Source organism: Chiloscyllium punctatum, chromosome 11, assembly GCF_047496795.1.
Source record: "Chiloscyllium punctatum isolate Juve2018m chromosome 11, sChiPun1.3, whole genome shotgun sequence".
Taxonomy (NCBI): domain Eukaryota; kingdom Metazoa; phylum Chordata; class Chondrichthyes; order Orectolobiformes; family Hemiscylliidae; genus Chiloscyllium; species Chiloscyllium punctatum.
The window spans coordinates 97,501,064-97,520,421 of record NC_092749.1 but is presented as its reverse complement, the minus strand read 5'-3'; the positions used below and the strand labels follow the sequence as shown (position 1 = coordinate 97,520,421).

The window sequence follows — 19,358 nt, the reverse complement described above, 5'->3', positions numbered from 1 at the left end:
AGGGATATGGGGCCAGGTGCGACTAGATTGGGTTGGGATCTCTGGTCCACCTCGTCCATGCTGACCAAAGGGTCTGTTGTTTCCATGCTGTACATCTCCACGATGCTAAGTAGTCAACATTTTTCCCCCAAACCAAACCATTCAATTAAAGATTTAAGCCACAAATATCACCCCTTGCTGCCGAACTACCTCCAAACCCTTGTTTAAGGTGGAACAAAAAGTTTCACTTTAATTAAAAAAGATATTTTGTTGTTTCCAAATTTTGGAGATTCAATCTAGCCAATTTTCCAGCAGAGAGCCAGCCTTTCCAGATTTCATCTCCCCGGGCAAGTAGGGCTCTAAGATGGTTGTACAGTTAGTTCTGCCAGGCCTAATTGCAACAGTATCCAGCAAGACTCTCATTCAAACAGTATAAGCAGGCCACTTCAACCCTTGAGCCCGATCTGACTGCAACCTCAAATTCGCATTCCCAGCTATATCGATGACGTTTTACTTCGTGCTCACCATAATCGATCCATCCACTTTAAAAATGCCAAAACTCTTCCTCGGGTGGTGGAAGTAGAGAGTTCTGAAGACTCATGACCGTCAAAACGTTTCACCTTGGGACTGCAGCAACATGGTGGACTCAACAGCACTCTGCAACAGCTTAACAAGCCAGCAGTTGTTAACAGCCACAGCCAGACTAGCTGGCATCAATGTAGACACAAAAATGGCAAATACAGCCCTGTCAAGACAACAATCGTCTCCCAAAATCTGAAGGCTATTGCCAAAAATGGGACAGCTACCTTGCAGAAGAGTCAAGCAGGAGCCTAACTCAGTCATACTCATAGGAATCATACCTGACAAATTGTCCCAGACACTATCACCACTCCTGGGCAGGATAGGTCCAGCAGTGATGACAATACAGTAGAGAGTACTGCCCTGGAGATCCTCAATATTGATTCCAGATGCCTTCATGGTATCAGGCCACACATGGGCAAGGAAACTTCTTGCTGATTAATACTGCTACCAATCCCTCCCCCTGCACACCTCCCCCACTTCCCCATCAGCTAATGAATTGATACTTCTCCATGTTGAACAACATTTGGAGAAAGCACCAAGGGTGGCTAGGGTGCAAAATGCACTCTGAAATACCCCAATGTCCACTACCAAGAGTGGCTCAGCAGCAGCACAACTGATCAAGTTGGTCAGGTCATAAAGGATATAGCTCCTAGACCGGGTCTGAGATAGGTGGTGAGGACACCAAGAGGGAAAAGCATACTTGACCTTACCCTCATCAATACACGATCCCCACCCAGTGAGCTCCTATAAACCACAACCACAAGCTAATGCTGGTCTCCTATCCAGTCAAAAGCCACAGGAAAGTAATCCTTTAGTTATTAAGAGCATCCTAGCTTTGCTGCACAGAATCTTGCCTCAAAGTCTCCTTCAGTTGTGTGACTTTAAAGCTGTTAACACAAATTATGGAAGGATACAAGTGATGTCAACTGGGTCCACTAGATCTATAGCAGCTTTTAGATGAGTCTCCCTCCCCTTCACTATCCCCACAGGTCAGCGACTCTTTTTCCATCAACTATTTATCCAATTCTCTTTTCAAAGTTGCTACTGAATTTTCTTCCACCATCCTTAAATCTGTCCTCTGGTCACCGACCCGTATGCCACACACAATATACTCTACCTGTATTATTCAAGATGTTTGAGCTACTGCCAAAATCTCTTCCTACCTTCGTCTACACCAAAGGAAATCCCCAACCTCTAAATTGCTGAAATCTCTTAGCCTAGGTTCCATTCTTTGATCATTCTTCTGTATATCTTTCCAAAACCTCAAACCACCTTCCTGAAACAATGTCCAGAACTAAATACACAGTGCTCTGTGAGGCCTAAATCTGTTAAGTGATTATCATAACTTCCTTGCTTTAGTCTTCAACCTAAACCTTCTAAAGCCAGGGATTCTAACTGCTCTAACAGTCAGTTTCAAAGACTTGTGTACAGTTATCTGTATATCTTGCAGTTCATGTAATTCTTAAAAAGAATACAACTGAATACGTACTCCCTCTCTTCAAATCTTCCTAAAAAATCCCATCTGTCACGGGTCTGCCCATCTGAACAGTCAATGCACTGAAATCTGTTCTGAATCCCTCACTTAACTGCACGTCTTGAAATTATGCCATGCACACGCAAGTCTGGGTCATTGAGCTCAGTTATCCTTGATATGAGTAATCTCCACCCTTGGAACATGGTGCACCCTCTCCAGTCTGAAAATCATTCACTGCTTTTGCTCTGCTTTCTATTCTTTGTCCAGTTGTGCAAGGTCAACTTAATCATTTAGGTTTTAATTTTGCAAAGAGGTTTATTGTGATACTTCAAACATCTTTAGAAAATCTGTTTGCACAACTTCAACCATTTCAGTCATATCAAAAAAAAAGCTATATACATAAATGTTATGGTCATTGCTAACAATCCCAATAGTATTGGTACAAATTGACTTATATATAAAAGGTCAAGCTAATGTTTACAGTAGCACACCCACATCCAACCTTGCATTTAGATAGCGCCTTTAACAAAAAAAAACTCTGAAGGCAATTTGTAACAAGAGTAAACAGACAAGTTAAGCTGAAAGAGACACTAGGAGAGATTTTTTTTTCAAAAAAAAGTTTTCTGGAAGACATTTCAGAAGTTGAGTAAAGGGAGTGAGGAGTGTGCAATTTTAGAAAGTTGTGCGGCTGGAGGAACGGAGAGTGATAATGGAAGGGGAGAAACCATTATGGATGTACTTTAACCTGTACACAACTTCAGCAGCTGAGGCAATTCCCAGCACTATTTATAAGACTATTAGCTCTGAAAAGCCAAACCAGAATCAAATGTTTACCGTTTCTCTCTCCACAGACACTGCCAAAAGAGTTTGTCTAGCATTCAGTTTCAGATTTCTAGCACCCACATCAATTAAAGTTGTTGGTATGTGCACAGTATGTTGTTGTGACAATGCTGTGGCTTTAAGAGATTATTTTGTCTTGTTTCTTTTAAAGAGGTTTTAAGGGACAGGTGCCAAACAGTTATGAAAACATGAACAACTTGTGAAGCAGTTGCTGTAGAGGGCCTTGAAGAGGTGAAAGCTATTCTTTCCCCCTCAATTACAGCCAAAATCTGTAACAGCCTGCAACAACCTGTGTTCTGAATTTGTCTTTTTGCCAAGGGAGTGTTCATGGGGTGTTACTATATTGGAACAGTTAATTAGTAATAATTAATGTAGCTTTTATTCTGTTATGTTTTCTAATGGAGTTATTCCAATTGCTTGCTTTTGCTGTATTTTAACTAGAGTGAATGAATAAAGTGCATTTTGCTTTAAATCCAGTAGTTTGACCAATTGAATAGCATCTGGAATGCAATAGCTTCTATTTACCTATAAAATAAGCAGCAGCTAGGGTCTAGATGATCTTCTGTACAGTTTGAGGGGGCTTGGTCTGGCCCATAACATTGTCAATCCATTTTCAATCGGGGATCAGGTTGGATGGAGGAAGTCTCCTATTGCCCGATGCTCACTTTAAAAAGTGAATTTTGTGTCAACAATAAATTGGGCGAATCAAATGGGCCAAATGATAGGTCAGTGGGAAACATTTAAAAATGTGAATAAATGAGAACCAGTGTACAGTAAAGGTCAAGGGAGCCCTGCTCGTCAAAAGAAAACTCCAGAAAGACAGAATAGGGAGGAGTAATTTAAGGAATAACAAAAACTACAAAAGGAATGTACCATTGCCTTGCCAAATAAGGCTGGTCAGGAGCAATGCAGCGCCCTTCAAAACCGAGTGGCACTGTCATTGAGACTGAGGAAGAGGTGAACATGTTGAATATTTACTCTGCATCATTACTTAAAACACAGGGCAACATCAGCACACCAGCACCCTAAGAAAATTAACAATCAGGGACAGGAGCTCACCAAACAAAAAACATAGAAATGACAATCCAAAGGACCAGATAAGTTTAAAAAGTAGAGAGCATTGCAGTCACCCTAATGCTAATCTTCCCAAACTCAACTTGGGAATCATTCCTCTAGATTGGAAACTGCACATTTCACTTTATTATTTAAGGACGGAAGGTAAAGGATATAAACTGGGGCCTGATCTTCCAGGGACAGAATTAGGAACCATTTTGACAAAAAAAAAGGAAAGAAGAAGTTTGGAACTCCTCCCGAAACAACAGTTACTGCTAGGTGACTGAAATTTTTAAATCAGACACTGATACTTTTTCATTAACCAAAAAGGCTTAGTTGCTTTAGGTCTATGAAATCAAGTTGCAGATCAACTGTGATCTCACCAAATGATGAACAGGCAGAGTGGATTAAATCACTGCCTCCTGTTGCTGTGGTCATAAAGAACACTGCAAGGATTACTGCAAATGTAATGCTTTAATTTTACTCTCAAAGACCACTCTCTCATTAGCATTTATGAGAAAGTGTCCGAGAACATGGTAAAAAGCAGATTATAATTACTGTCCATTAATCTTGGTGAAGAGAGTGCTATACCATAGAGCAGGGAACAGAGGAATGAGGAGTGTGAGAGAGGAGACATGAGGAAAAGAGGGGGAGCGGGAGGGAACCATAATATTAAAAAAAGGTCTTGCAACATGGGAGTAGTGGAATCTATCAGGTGCTAGAAGTTGGGGGTGAGGAAGTTTTATCCCTCATGTGTCCAAGAAACCAAACAGGTTAGAGAGACAGACAGAAAACAGTCTTGGGAAGAAATGGAGGGGCAACTGGCAAAGTCAGAGGAAATAAAATACAGATGAAAATACACAACAATAGAAGATAAACCACACAGGACACTTCCCCAGAACAGAGTCAAAGAGCAGGAAAGAAGAAACTTTGAATGCACAATATGCATGGATACACACGATTGAGAGTGGCATTCTAAATTTAATCAAATTACCTAACAGATCTAAAAGGTGTAGGCCAGAGATACCCTTTCGAAGGTTACACCCACTCACTCTAGCAACTGTAATTGAGACAATCCATACTGTACACAGACAGCACATGTACTGTGCAGTTCCACAACTGTAGCCTCTGCAAAGAGCACAAATGCTTTTTATACCAAACAAACAAAAAGGTCACCTGTCACAGTCTTGTATTAGCCAACAACTTCAGAAATAGGACAAGTCTGTTTTTTCCTACCTACCACACAGTTTCTTTACATCTTTCCAGTTGGGAGATGCAAATTTTGAAATCCTGCATCAAAGCTCTCTACGGACACTATATTTAAAATTTTAAAATAACTGTACTGGTTGAGCAATAGCAGCAGGCTCTGTGCCCTTCCAGCTGAAACCCTGCTCACCTTCAGGAATCATCACAACAGCGATTGCAAGTTCATCTGACAAGCACCGCAACAAACAGCATCATGCTGCAGCAGTTCAAGTCATCATAAAAGATGCTCTTCAGGGGCACACTAAACTCTGCGCACCAGTCTCCACTCCCAGTTCAGTACCCAGGCTCTGCATTGCAGTCCTTCCCATTTCACTGACTGCTAAGCAGTGCTGAAACCATCCTTTTGATGTCGTCACAATCAAGGTCATGGGTTAGGTTACAGAAAGGACCAGGCATGGACCTTCAGATTCACTTACAACTAAGCTCATATTCTGAAAAGGTGAGCTTTGACAACAGCCTTTGTTTTGGGTGGGGGAGGGAACAACTTAAAACAACTTTACCTTAACCCTCATTAATTTGGGCTATTTTAAAGGAGGCGGTCAGGCTCAGTTGGAAGGGAAGGCTTCTGAAAATACTTAAATTTTCCTTATCCAATTTCTTAAAAGTCTTTTGGAATTTTCATTCAAGAGACACTATCCTCCAGTCTGGCACTGGGCCACCCAGTCAAGGGTTCTGAAGTTTTAAACAACTACGTACTAAGAAAAATCCATCCAAATCCCACAGAAGAGACTAAGACAATCTATTCAGGTACAATTCAGTTGTTGTAGGAGGTTTAGAAGTTAATCATAAGAGAAAGGGGGAAAATTGTACTTTGAAAATTACAGATCATGTCCATATGCCTGACTCAACGAATTACATTAAACAAGACCAATTTTGAAGCAATTTCTGTTCTGGAAGCAATTCCAATTTTTTTTTTTAAAAAAGTCCCAGCATATTGTAACTTAATTCTTTGCCCATCCAGAAAATGCAAACAGAGTTGCATTTGGATACGGTCTTCTAACCATCAACGCAAATTGCTTTATTTCAGAAGTGGGGTTACAGATACAAAATTGGCTTGACAGTTGGAGGCACAGTGATAGATTTTTGGATCGGAGGCCTATTAGCAGAGGAGTTCCACAGGGATCGGTGCTGGGTCCACTTTTGTTTGTTGTTTATGTAAATGATTTAGATGAGAATATAGAAGGCATGGTTAGCACATTTGTAGATAACACCAAAATTGGTTAAAGGTGGTTCTCTGAGATGACCAAGATCTTGATCAATTTTGTCAATGGGCTGAGTGGCAAATGGAGTTTAATTTGGAAAATGCAAGGTATTGCATGTTGGTAAAACCAAACAAGGACTTATACAATTAATGGTAGGGCCCTGGGTAGTGTTGTAGAACAGAGAGACTTAGGAGGGTCAGGCGCATAATCCTTTGGAATTTGCATCACAGGCTGGTTAAGGCAGAGTTTAGCATGCTTACCTTCATTTGAGTTTAGGAGTTGGAATGTCATGTCAAGATTGCATAGGATATTGGGGTGATCTGTTCTGGAGTATTGCGCACAATTCTGGTTGCCCTAGAACCATAGAATCCCTGCAGTGTGGACACAGATCATTCAGCCCATCTGGCCCACACTGACCCTCTGAAAAGCATCCCATCCAGACCTACTCTGCATTCCCCATTGTTAATTTACCTAACCTACATACACACAACCCCCCCCCGCCACTATGGGCCATTTAGCAATCCATCTAACCTGCACATCTTTGGATTGTGGGAGGAAATCCACGCAGACACAGGGAGAATGTGCAAACTCCACACAGTCGGTCACCCAAGGCTGGAATCGAACCCAGGTGCCTGGTGAGGTGAGGCAGCAGTGCTAACCACTGAGCGACTGCAACCTCTTATAGGAAAGATGGTATTAAGCTGGAGAGGTTCAGAAGAGATTTACCAGGAATGGAAGGTTTGAGTTATAAAGGCTAGGCTAGAATTTTTCTCATTGGAGCATAGGAGGCAGAGAGATTTATAAAATCTTGACAAGTATAGGCAAGGTGAATGGCAGGTGTCTTTTCCCTGGGGTGGGGGATTTGAAGACTGGGGGCATATTTTTCAAGTGAAAGGAGAAAGATTTTAAAAAGATATGAAAGGCAACATTTAAAAAAAAAAGTGGACAGTGTGTGGAATGAACTCCCAGAGGAAGTGTTGGATATGGATATAGTTATGATGTTCTGAAAGACATTTTGATAAGTTCATGAATACGGAATATTCGGAGGGATATGGGCCAAGCACAGGTAGGTGGGACTAGAGTTTATTTGGGATTATGGTCAGCATGGACTGGTTGGAGTGAAGGGTCTGCTTCCGTGCTGAGAGACTCTATGGCTGCAACATAAGAAAATGCAGCTGTCAATCGAGATGCTAGTTAAAGAATAAATGTTGGTCTTTGCCCTTTTTCTAAATAATGCCGTAAGATCTTTTATACTCAAAAGGCAGCAGACTGGGTCTTTAAGATCTCAAAAGGTGTACCTGACAGTCCAGGAGTCCCTCAACACTAATATAAAGTGTTTTCCTGGATGATGTGTTAAAGTCTCTAGAACAGGACTTAAGACAGATAACCGTCTGATTCAAAAGGTTAAGAGATATCACTAAGGCACTACAGATACAATATGACCTACATATTGCACTTGGGGGAGGAAAGTAAAATCAGTGGTACGGTGGACAGTGAAGAAAGATATCCCACAGTACGACGGAATCTTGATCAACTGGGCTGAGGAGTGGCAAATAGAGTTTAATTCAGATAAATGGGAGGAGGAGCATTTTTGTTCAACAAACCAGAACAGGCATTACAGTTAATGGTAGGGCCCTATGGAGTGATGTCCAGAGAGAACAAGGTGCACAGGTACATGCTTCCTTGAAAGCAGTCTCACACAGACAAGATAATGAAGGTGGCATTTGGCACGTTTGCCTTCACTGGTTAGAGCACGGAGTACAGACATTGAGCCATCATATTATGGCTGTGCAAGACATTCGTACGGCCATATTTGGAGTACCATGCACCATTCTGGTCACCCTGCTATAGAAAGGATGTTATAAACTGGAAACAGAGCAAAAAGGACTTACAAGGATGTTACAGAGACTGGAGGATTTGAGTTGATAAAGATCGGATAGGCTAGAAATTTTCTTTTTCCCCCCGGTGCGTAAGTGGTTTGTGATGATCTTATAGATATTTATTAAATCACCAGGGATGTAGATGAGGTGAATAGCCAAGGTCTTTTCTCCAAGGTAGGAGAGTCCAAAACCATGTCGGCATAGCTTTAAGGCGAGAGAGGAGAGAATCCAAAGGGACCTGCGGGGCAATATTTTCATGCGGAGGGTGGTGAGTGTATGGAATGAGTTGCCAGAGGAAGGGGAGGCTGGTACAGTTACATCATTTAAAAAGGCATCTGGAGCCTTATCCCATGTCCAGTCCTCCTCCTCGCCTCCCTGACCTGACCTAATCTGTCCATCTTCCTACTCATTTATCCACTCCACCCCTTTCCACCAAACAATCACAATCACAATAACCCCCCTACCTGCATCCAAGCACCAACCCACTTACCCTTCCCCAGCAGCCCCTCTCCTTCCCCATTTATTTCTGGGTTCCCCACCCCCTCCCCAGTCCTGACGAAGGGTCTCAGCCCGAAACATCGGCTTTGCTGCTCGACCTGCTGTGCGTCACATCTATTAATTCTGGCTTGCAGCATCTGCAGTCCTTCCTGTCTCCAAGGGTTTAGAGGGAAATGGGCCAAATGCTGGCAAAACAGACCAGATTAATTTAGAATATCTGGTCGGTGTGGACTAGTCGGGCTGAAGGGTCTGTTTCCTTGCTGGATGACTCAGTATTACTCCAGAATTTAAACTGGACAATAAAGCAGACAATGCTGACTGTGTAAATGTTCCGCATGCTCATTTACATAACTGCAGAGAAATTCAAACAAAACACTTCAGAAACAAAGTGCATCATGTGACAACACCCCCACCTCAGCCCCCTCAAGGTTAAGTTAACTAAAGCCCCTTCAAAAGGGAGGGCAGATGGTTGGCTCAGACCACACCTGGAGGCTACCATCTGAGAAGGCCCTACACACTAAGGAATGTTATGCATTAAAGCATCACAGAGCCCCTTGACAAAGGCAGCACACAACACTAAAAGGAACTGCCAGAGGAAGGTATAGTCATTCTCTCTATTGGATGTGTAGAGCACAGATTTCACTCAGCAAGGCTTGAAAGGGAAATTTAAAGCAGCAAACCTGAGGAGCTCACGGACTGTGTCAACAAGATTTAGACTAACCGATCTCCTGTCTCTTGTTACTTCTCTCTCTTACCCTTATGCATCAGGCCACACTGCCTCAAAAGGTTGTCTGACCCATACAGTTTACATCCTTCTCCTCTAGCCCAAGTGACCCAGCTCCTGATGTTTGAAATCCTATTGCCATTAAGACTATTGACCTCCCATCTTCCTCTCCTGGTCGTCACATAAGTGGATGCGGTGACAGTTCACTCTCTTAAAGTCCTGACTTATCATAATTCATCAGCCGACTCCAGACACCCATGCCTCTTCTATCCTTGAAAACACCGTCCCAACTCCAACCTGTTCTTCTCGGCCAAAGTCATGGGACATGCTGTAACTCAAATTCCTGCCAATCTCTCCTAGAAATCCATGCTTCCTCAATGCTTCTACACAGCTTTCCAACCCTGCCAAAAGTCTCAAATGGCATCCCACAGGACCACACCAATCTCACCCTCATGGACCTGTCCATCGCTGTTTCACCATCACTCCAGTGGGTGGGATTGCTGAACCCTGGTTCCATTCTTACTTCTCTAGTTGCAAGTGGCTTTCAGGTTACAATACTACAACACCTTCCTCTTCCCACCCACTTACCTTGAACTCCCCAAGGACTAATCCTTGGTCTTCCATTTCACATCCAAAATGGAGTGGGAGTTTTGTGATTTGCACTAACCCTAACTACTACCTGTCACAATGTGTCCACAAAAGTCACCGTTTTCCTGATATTTGTTACTGGGTGAACCAAAATTGAAATTTTCAACTCTATGATGGGAACACCAAAATTAACTCCAACTTCATGCCTTTACATGACAACCATGTGATGTGAAGATAAACACCAACATTGCCAGAGATGAAGCTTAGAACCCACATCAACAACACTATAAACACTATTCCCATCTCCGCTATATTGCCAGCTCCATCTCAATCTAATGTTATGCATTTGTAGTTAAGACACGTTAGGATTTCATTGGCATATTATCATGTCGCTAATTTAGGAAGCCGAGACACTCACACCCCATTCCTCTTATTTGTAATATGCGTTTGTTCCCTATAACCCATTGGCTGGGTACCCACATTCTAAAACCAAACACAAAGCCTCTTGCAATTCAAAAATGTCAGCCATATTGCACAGGGGACTAACATGTATCCATAGGAACCGGCTTCATTTCACTTCAGGGCACCCAGTGAAGGAACTAGGTTTAGCTAACAGGCACACCTCAAATGGTATTTGATAGTAAATGGGACCAATTCAGTATCAGAATGGCCACTTAACCCAATTCACAGGCTGAGGTGAAAAACTAAAGGCTTGCAGCTCCAGCACTGAGGTTGATAGGGGGCAAATAGCAGCCTGGGAGTGCCACACAGACAATATGGTTACTGAAGAGGGACACAGTCGTGCAGAAAATCCAACACAAATACATTACACAAATCAAGAACCCTGCAAGTCAATCTGTGTTGGCTTACCTTTCATGCAGAAGAATACTTTAAACATTAAATATCCAATTCCCACATCCCTTTATCCACCCACCACTAACTTGGAATGTTATAATATCTTCCACAAGCTCGAAACTTGGAAGCAATCCCACATACTCCCCATTCCAAGGGACATCTCCTGTCCTCTGCTACAAATCTCCAACATTGCTGAAAAGGAGACTAGAACTCAACATTTTTCAACTTGCAATCATCAGAACTAGAGACTTTTGTACATATCGCATCTTGTTCCAAAAGGGTCAGAAATAACCCAACTATGCTGCATTCCCATGGCAACTCCCTGACCACACAGAGTCATAGAGATGCACAGCACGGAAACAGACCTTTTCGGTCCAACTTGTCGATGCTGACCAGATATCCCAACCCAATCCAGTCCCACCTACCAGCACCCGGCCCATTTCCCTCCAAACCCTTCATATAGATGAGTTGCAGAGCTGGGCAGTAAGGTGGCAAATGGAATTCAATGTAGCCAAGTGTGAAGTCATTCACTTTGGTAGGAGTAACAAGAAGATGGATTACTGGGCTAATGGTAGACTACTTGGTAGTGTGGATGAGCAGAGGGATCTTGGTGTCCATGTACACAGATCTTTGAAAGTTGCTACCCAAGTAAATAGTGCTGTGAAGGCGGCATATGGTGTACTGGGCTTTATTGGTAGAGGAACTGAGTTCCGGAGTCCTGAGGTCATGTTGCAGTTGTATAAGACTCTGGTGCGGCCTCATCTGGAGTATTGTGTGCAGTTTTGGTCGCCATACTATAGGAAGAATGTGGAGGCATTGGAACAAGTGCAGAGGAGGTTTACCAGGATGTTGCCTGGCATGGTAGGAAGATCGTATGAGGAAAGGCTGAGGTACTTGGGGCTTTTCTCATTGGAGAAAAGAAGGTTTAGGGGAGATTTGATAGAGGTGCACAAGATGATAAGGGGTTTAGATAGGGTTAACAGTGAGAACTTTTTTCCGCTAATGAAGTCAGCTGTTACTAGGGGACACAGCTTTAAATTAAGGGGTGATAGGTATAGGACAGATGTTAGGGGTAGATTTTTTACTCTGAGTCGTGAGTTCATGGAATGCCCTGCCAGTATCAGTGGTGGACTCTCCCTCTTTATGGTCATTCAAACGGGCATTGGACAAGCATATGGAGGTTATTGGGCTAGTGTAGGTTAGGTAGGCTTCGGTTGGCGCAACATCGAGGGCCGAAGGGCCTGTACTGCGCTGTATTTTTCTATGTTCTATATTCATATACCCACCCAGATGCCTTTTAAACATTGCAGTTGTACTAGCCTCCACCACGTCCTCTGGCAGCTCATTCCATACACATCACCTGCGTGAAAATGTTGCACCTTAGGTCCCTTTTTTATATTCCCCTTCTCACCCTAAACCTATGCCCTCTAGTTCTGGAATCTCCACCCCAGGGTAAAAATCTTGTCTATTTACCCTAGTCCATGCCCCTCATGATTTTGTAAACCTCTATAAGGTCACCCCTCAGCCTCCGACGCTCCAGGGAAAACAGCCCCAGCCTATTCAACCTCTCCCTACAGCTCAAATCCTCGACCCTGGCAACATCCTTGTAAATCTTTTCTGAACCCTTTCAAGTTTCACGATATCCTTCTGATAGGAAGACGACCAGAATTGCAGGCAATATTCCAACGGTGGCCTGACCGATGTCCTGTACAGCCGCAACATGACCACCCAACTCCTACACTCATACTCTGACCAATAAAGGAAAGCATACCAAACGCCGCCTTCACTATCCTGTCTACCTGTGATTCCACTTTCAAGGAGCTATGAGCCTGCAATTCAAGGTCTCTTTGTTCAGCAACACTCCCTAGAACCTTACCATTAAGCGTACAAGTCCTGCTAAGATTTGCTTTTCCAAAATGCAGCACCTCACATTTATCTAAATCAAACTCCATTTATCACTTCAGCTCACTGGCCCACTTGATCAAGATCCTGTTGTAATCCAAGGTAACCTTCTTCACTGTCCACTACACCTCCAATTTTGGTGTCATCTGCAAACTTTTTAACCATACCTCTTATGCTCACATCCTAATCATTTATATAAAATGATGAAAAGTAGTGGATCCAGCACCAATCCTTGTGGCACTCCACTGGTCACATGCCTCCAGTCTGAAAAACAACCCTCCACCACCACCCTCTCTCCTGTCCACCTTTGAGCCAGTTCTTTTTCCAAATGGCAAGTTCTTCCTGTATTCCATGAGATCTAATCTTGCTAACCAGTCTCCCACAGGGAACCTTCTCAAACGTCTTACTGAAGTCCATTTGGATCACGTCTACCGTTCTGCACTCAATCCTCTTTGTTACTTCCTCAAAGAATTCAAGTTCATGAGACATGATGTCCCATGCAAAGCCATGTTGACTATCCCTAATCAGTCTCTACCTTTACAAATAAACGTACATCCTGTCCCTCATTATTCCCTCCACCATAGTCAGGCTTGCTGGTCGATAGTTCCCTGGCTTGTCCTTATCAACTTTCTTAAATAGTGACACCACGTTAGCCAACCTCTAGTCTTCCGGCACCGCAACTGTGGCTATGAGACAAATATCTCAGTAAGAGGCCCAGCAATCAGTTCCCTAGCTTCCACAGAGTTCTAGGGTACACCTGACCGGGTCCTGGAGATTTATCCACTTTTATGCGTTTCAAGACATTCAGCACTTCCTCCTCTGTAATATGGACAGTTTTCAAGATGTTACCGTCTATTTCTCTACATTCAATATCTTCCATGACCTTTTCTCCACAGTAAACACCAATGCAAAGTGTTCGTTTAGTATCTCACCCATCTGCTGCTCCAAAGGCTGCTTTGCTGATCCTTAAGGACCCTGTTCTCTCCATAGTTACCCTTTTGTCCTTAATGGATTTGTAAAACCCCTTTGGATTCTTCTTAACTCTATTTGTCAGAGTTCTCTCATGTCCCCTTTTTGCCCTCCTGATTTCCCTCTTAAGTATACTTCTACTGCCTTTACACTCAAAGGATTCACTCTATCTATCCTGTCTATACCTGACATATGCTTCCTCCTTTTCCTTAACCAACCCTCAATTTCTTTAGTCATCCAGCATTCCCTATACCAACCAGGCTTTCCTTTCACTAACAGGAATATACTGTCTCAATCAGAATCAACCAGCTTGATCAGAGAATGAAGATTGATAACCACACTAGCTCTATATCCCTCCCAATGATGGCCCGACCAATTAACATCCTCTTCCGCTGCATAAAATTGTCTTTCAAGTCGGTTTCTTAGTTCTGATGAGGCCAATATGAACAGTTTCAACTTCTAGTCAACGTTTAGCAATGTTGCAGTTCTGTACTCCCAACCATTTATGTAAAGCTTTATGATTTAATTACAGACAATGGGCAGAGGAGTGGCAGGTGGAGTTAATTTAGATAAATGTGCGGTATTGCATTTTGGAAAGGCCAAATCAGGACAGGCCTCAGACACAATGATAAAGTCCTGGGAGTGTTGCAAACAAAGAGACCTTAGAGAACAGGCTCATAGTTCCTTGAAAGTGGAGTCGCAGGTAGATAGGATTGTGAAGGTGGTGTTTGGTATGCTTGCCTTTATTGGTCAGTGCATTGAGTATAGGAGTTGGGAGGTCATGTTGCACAGGACATTGGTTAGACCACTACTGGAATATCGTGTGCAGTTCTGGTCTCCTTGCTGTAGGAAGGTGTTGTGAAACTTAAACTTTTACAAGAATGTTGCCAGAGTTGGAGGATTTAAGATATAGGGAGAGGCTGAGTCGGCTGGAGCTATTTTCCCTGGAGTATCGGAGGCTGAGATGGTGACCTTATAGAGGTTTATAAAATCAGGAGGGGCATGGATAGGGTAAATAGGCTTTTTCCTCAGGGTGTGGGAGTTGAAAACTAGAAGGTTTATGGGGAGAGGGGAAAGATATAAAAGAGACCTAAGGGCAACATTGTTCTCAGAGGGTGGTACATGTATGGAATGAGCTGCCAGAGGAAGTGGAGGAGCTGGTACAATTGCAACATTTAAAAAGGCATCTGAATGGGTATAGGAATAGGAAGGGTTTGTGGAGGGATATGGGCCAAAAGGGATTAGATTTATTTACGATATTGGGCAGGCAGGGATGGGGAGAACAGACCAAAGGGTACATCTCTTGGACTATCTCAGCATGATATACACAAGACAGAGAAAACAAGGACAAACTTATTTTTTTAAAAAAAAAAGAGATATCTACTTTGGCTGATTAATGTTGAAATAAATTTTTTAAAAAGCAATCCTGAACAGCCCTTATCTACAGGTTTTGTGAAGTACAACAAACTCTGGAATGGAGTACCCACTCCTTTTCTCCAGGAGGTGCTGCACAAAGGTTTCATCATTTGGGGAGACCACTTGCCCTCATGCTGTCAGCACTTTGCAACAGCAGATGGCAGCATTGAACGATTAAAGCAGCTGTGGATTAAATGGGACTTGACAGGAGCAAATGCAAATTATATTAGACTCAATACTGTACACAGCAAGAATGAAATGAGTCAGATTAATAAAACCTATAGGCTGTCCCCCATTATGAACTTGCAATAATTGAAAACAGCACAACTATTTAAGACATTTACTTTTGTTAGTTTTTAGGAAATGGGCAAGTGGACAATCTTAAATAGATTAGATTCCCTACAATGTGGAAACAGGCCATTTGGCCCAAGTCCACACCTACCCTCTGAAGAGTAACCCACCCGGACCTATTTCACTCTTGATTAACGCACCTAACACTACAGGCAATTTAGAATGGCCAATTCACCTGACCTGCGCATCTTTGGACTGTCGGAAGAAACCCACACAGACACAGAAAACATACAAACCCCGCACAGTCACCCAAGGCTGGAATCAAACCAGACTCCCTGGTGCTGTAAGGCAGCAGTGCTAACCACTGAGTCACTGTGCACCCAATAGAAACTGGAACCCCCTCATCATTCACCATGTTAAAAATTCACAACACCAGATTATAGCCCAACAGGTTTAATTGGAAGCACTAACCTTCGGAGCGCCGCTCCTTCGTCTGGTGGTTGTGGAGTACACAATTGTAAGACACAGAATTTATAGCAAAAGTTTACAGTGTGATGTAACTGAAATTATACATTGAAAAATACCTTGATTGTTTGTTAAGTCTCTCATCTGTTAGAGTGACCATGTTGGTTTCACTTCTTTCATATGTAAATCGCAAAACTTTTTAAAAAATGAACATTCTCAGGTTAACGTTAACAATTTGTGTCAGTCCAGATAACGTGCTATGAAAGAAATGAAACTAACATGGTCATTCTAACAGATGAGACACTTAACAAACAGTCAAGGTATTTTTCAATGTATAATTTCAGTTACATCACACTGTAAACTTTTTGCTATAAATAGTCTTACAATTGTATACTCCACAACCACCTGAAAGAGCAGCACTGCTCCTTGAAGCTAGTGCTTCCAATTAAACCATTGGACTATAACCTGGTGGTGTGATTTTTAACTTTGTACACCCCAGTCCAACACCAGCATCTCCAAATCATTCACTACGGTTTATTCCCACTTTCCAACCCATTGGCCAGATCCTTCGATTCCATGAGACATTACAATTCTGTTGGCCTTAACAATGTTCAATAAGGCATATCCACAACTCTCTGGGCAAGGGAAAGCCACAAGTGCACAATTCTGTGAGCAAACAAATTCTTCCTCTTCTCCAGTTCTGTTCTAGATTCCACGGACAGGGGAAAAAACGTAACCCCTCAGAAACCACCCTATTCCATACCTTCAAAACCGTGACTGTTTCCAGTTATGATAATCTCTCTTCCCTACATCAGGCATGTTCTTGATATTGCTCAATCTGCTGTATGTTGGTTTCAACAATTTCAGATGAATTGCACCAAAGTAATGCCATAAATTGACAGGGCCAACGTAAGGCAGGTTTGTAGCAGAGACTGACAGAGCTGCAGTTTATTTATTGTTGGAAAAAAAATGCATTGGAGAAACAAAAAAAAAGCAGCTGGATAATGTAAATCAAAAAATCAAATCCAAACAGACTGCAGAAAAAAGGGCTTGTAAAAGACCATGCCTTTTAGCAGATTTAAAGGGGCTATTTTTGGAGTAATGATGAACTTTTAACTTTCTTTCTACTTTGTACCCAAGTACCTCTGTACCTATGGTGGCACCAGAAATGGAGACTCTGTACATTTTCTACTGTACTCCTGTATTCCTGAACTTGAGTACATGACAATTAAAACAGAATTCAATTCTAACTCTAATATCATATAAGATTCAACCCTCTTGGCCTAAACATTGATGCATGAAAAGACTCAAAAGCAAGCTAGCATTTTTCCAATTCACCCTATGCTTTTGGCGATGTGACACATTCTCGGAGACTGGCATAGACTCTAGAGCATAAATCTGTGAAACAACAGGGGATTTGTCATCTGTTAATACAATGATCCATTAAAAGCTTGGACATTGGAAGGTGCTGCACTTTTAGATATTTTGAAATCAACCCATTCAGATGCATTATGGCACTTCTGGTGCAGGTGTGACTTGAAACGCAGGCCTCCTAACCCACAGTTAGGACATCACCACTGCACCATAAGAGCTCCTCCCCACCCAAGCCCTGCCAAGTTAAGCAGTGGTGAACGATGCCTTTAGCTGATAGCAGTAAACTAATTGTGGGAAGAGGTGGTGTAGCTAGTCACGAGGGCAGCACAGTATCAACTGCACAGCAGGCATCTAGGATTGAACTCAATGAACAAAATGTCCAGCCAATGCATACCAACAATCAATCAAAGCAACTTGGGGGTTGGGGGGGGGGGGGGGCAGGAAAGTGTACAAGCAAAGACATCAAAAGGTGGTACTTATTAAACTTTATCTTGCTCTATTCAAATTGCACCTACTTCTAGCCACTCAGTAATAAGTGACATTAAACCATTAAAGGCAGAGAGGGGGTTGATGGCTAACTTTTGGAGCACTGAAAATGTGAAGACTGGAAATCCACAGGCTATCAACTTGGAAAGGAAGTATCCAAGGTGATCATTTAGAGAAAAAACAATACTTACAAAGAGAGATAAAAGTGGGAATAGAGAGGAACGTGGGTTAGAATTAAAAGGGTTATTCTTAATAGGATAAATCAGTATTAAAGTGATTAGTGCTTGTACATATTTGACTCAGTTTGCCCTTCAGCATTGAACACTAGGGGCAGCAATCTGCACATCTGACAATTCACACTGTTCCCTCAGCCCCAGTGCTAACAAATTCAGTTAAGTAGACCAGCACAGATATCTGGGTATCTGTGCCTAAGATACCACAGCTGGTATCTTAGATGCAAGAATAAATGCTGTAGTACTGCATTAGTAAGCATCAGCATACATCACCAGCCAAGTCTGGAAATAAAGTCTAGACCAGTACATCACCATGAAATTGTTGGATTGTCAATTTACTTAAAAATGCAATTGGCTCACAGACATCCTCTTAGCAAGAGGACCTGCAGTCGTAAGAGGTCTGTCACCAAGACATGCAACTCTTAACTATCCTTCAAATCATTCAGTTGTAACAAAACACTACCAAGAAAAGCTCATCTCCCCTCTACTCTTGTCCCCTACCTCTTCAGAGAAAACTAACAACAGAGATTAGCACAACGTGCAAGGAATGAATTCAGAATGTGACTTCAGGTGGATGGTGACACAGGACATCTTTATTATGTTAGCCATCTCAACTTAACAGCCATGCATGGCTAACATGGGTTTAATAACCCATGAACTTGCAACAGAAATATACAAAATTTCTTACATATATACAAATTTTCCCTACAAGGGATATCATTGTCAGATGATCAGCAGGTCAAAAGCTTGGTTTTAAAAGGAGTATATTAAGAAGGAAAAGGAAAAAAAAAGGAGAGACAGAAAGAAGTAGAGGTGAGAAGGGAATCCCAGAGCTTGAGGGCTGGGTCACTGAAGACACAATTAGAGCAAGGAGCAAGAAGGAAAGGAAAGAATCATGGTAGAGAGAGAATAAACTGTCACAACATTCACAAGAGGAAACTAATGGAACTTTTGCCTCAATGTTTGGCCAGGGAACCAGGTCATCACACAACTGCTTTTCAATTGGCAAGTACAAGATGTCTCGATCGCTGTTCATCTTTAAAAGTGCCGTTTTCATTGGATCATAGTTCAGCAATGATCTACACAGGGAAACAGAAGTCAAGAAGAGACAGAGCTTTGAACCAAGATCAGGAATTGTAGAACAAAAATTGAAGCTTTCATTCCCAAGAGGCCCCTTCATAACAAATGGAACCCAATTTAATCATAAGTCACCGGCCTTAATGAGATAAATCCTAAATTGTTGCACAGCCAGCCTCCCTGATTTATACTAGCTCATAAAAC

General features: G+C 42.4%; 1 protein-coding gene across 6 annotated transcripts in view; it reads right to left on the bottom strand.

Moving 5' to 3' along the window:
• Positions 1-19,358, bottom strand: part of akap12b (A kinase (PRKA) anchor protein 12b) — a 93,924-nt gene that overhangs the window by 11,413 nt on the left and 63,153 nt on the right. Inside the window, exon 2 of one of the 6 annotated variants that reach the window (XM_072581345.1) lies at positions 19,033-19,156. The exons of 3 other annotated variants lie outside the window; for them this stretch is intronic. Coding sequence is in view for 1 of the 3 variants with exons in the window: in XM_072581344.1 (XP_072437445.1) it covers positions 5,325-5,337 (13 nt within the window). In the remaining 2 variants the exon portion in view is untranslated. Of the gene's footprint in view, positions 1-504; positions 648-5,324; positions 5,353-19,032; positions 19,157-19,358 lie in introns of those variants that run through there. 2 more of the 6 variants (XM_072581344.1, XM_072581346.1) reach the window with 2 other exon arrangements.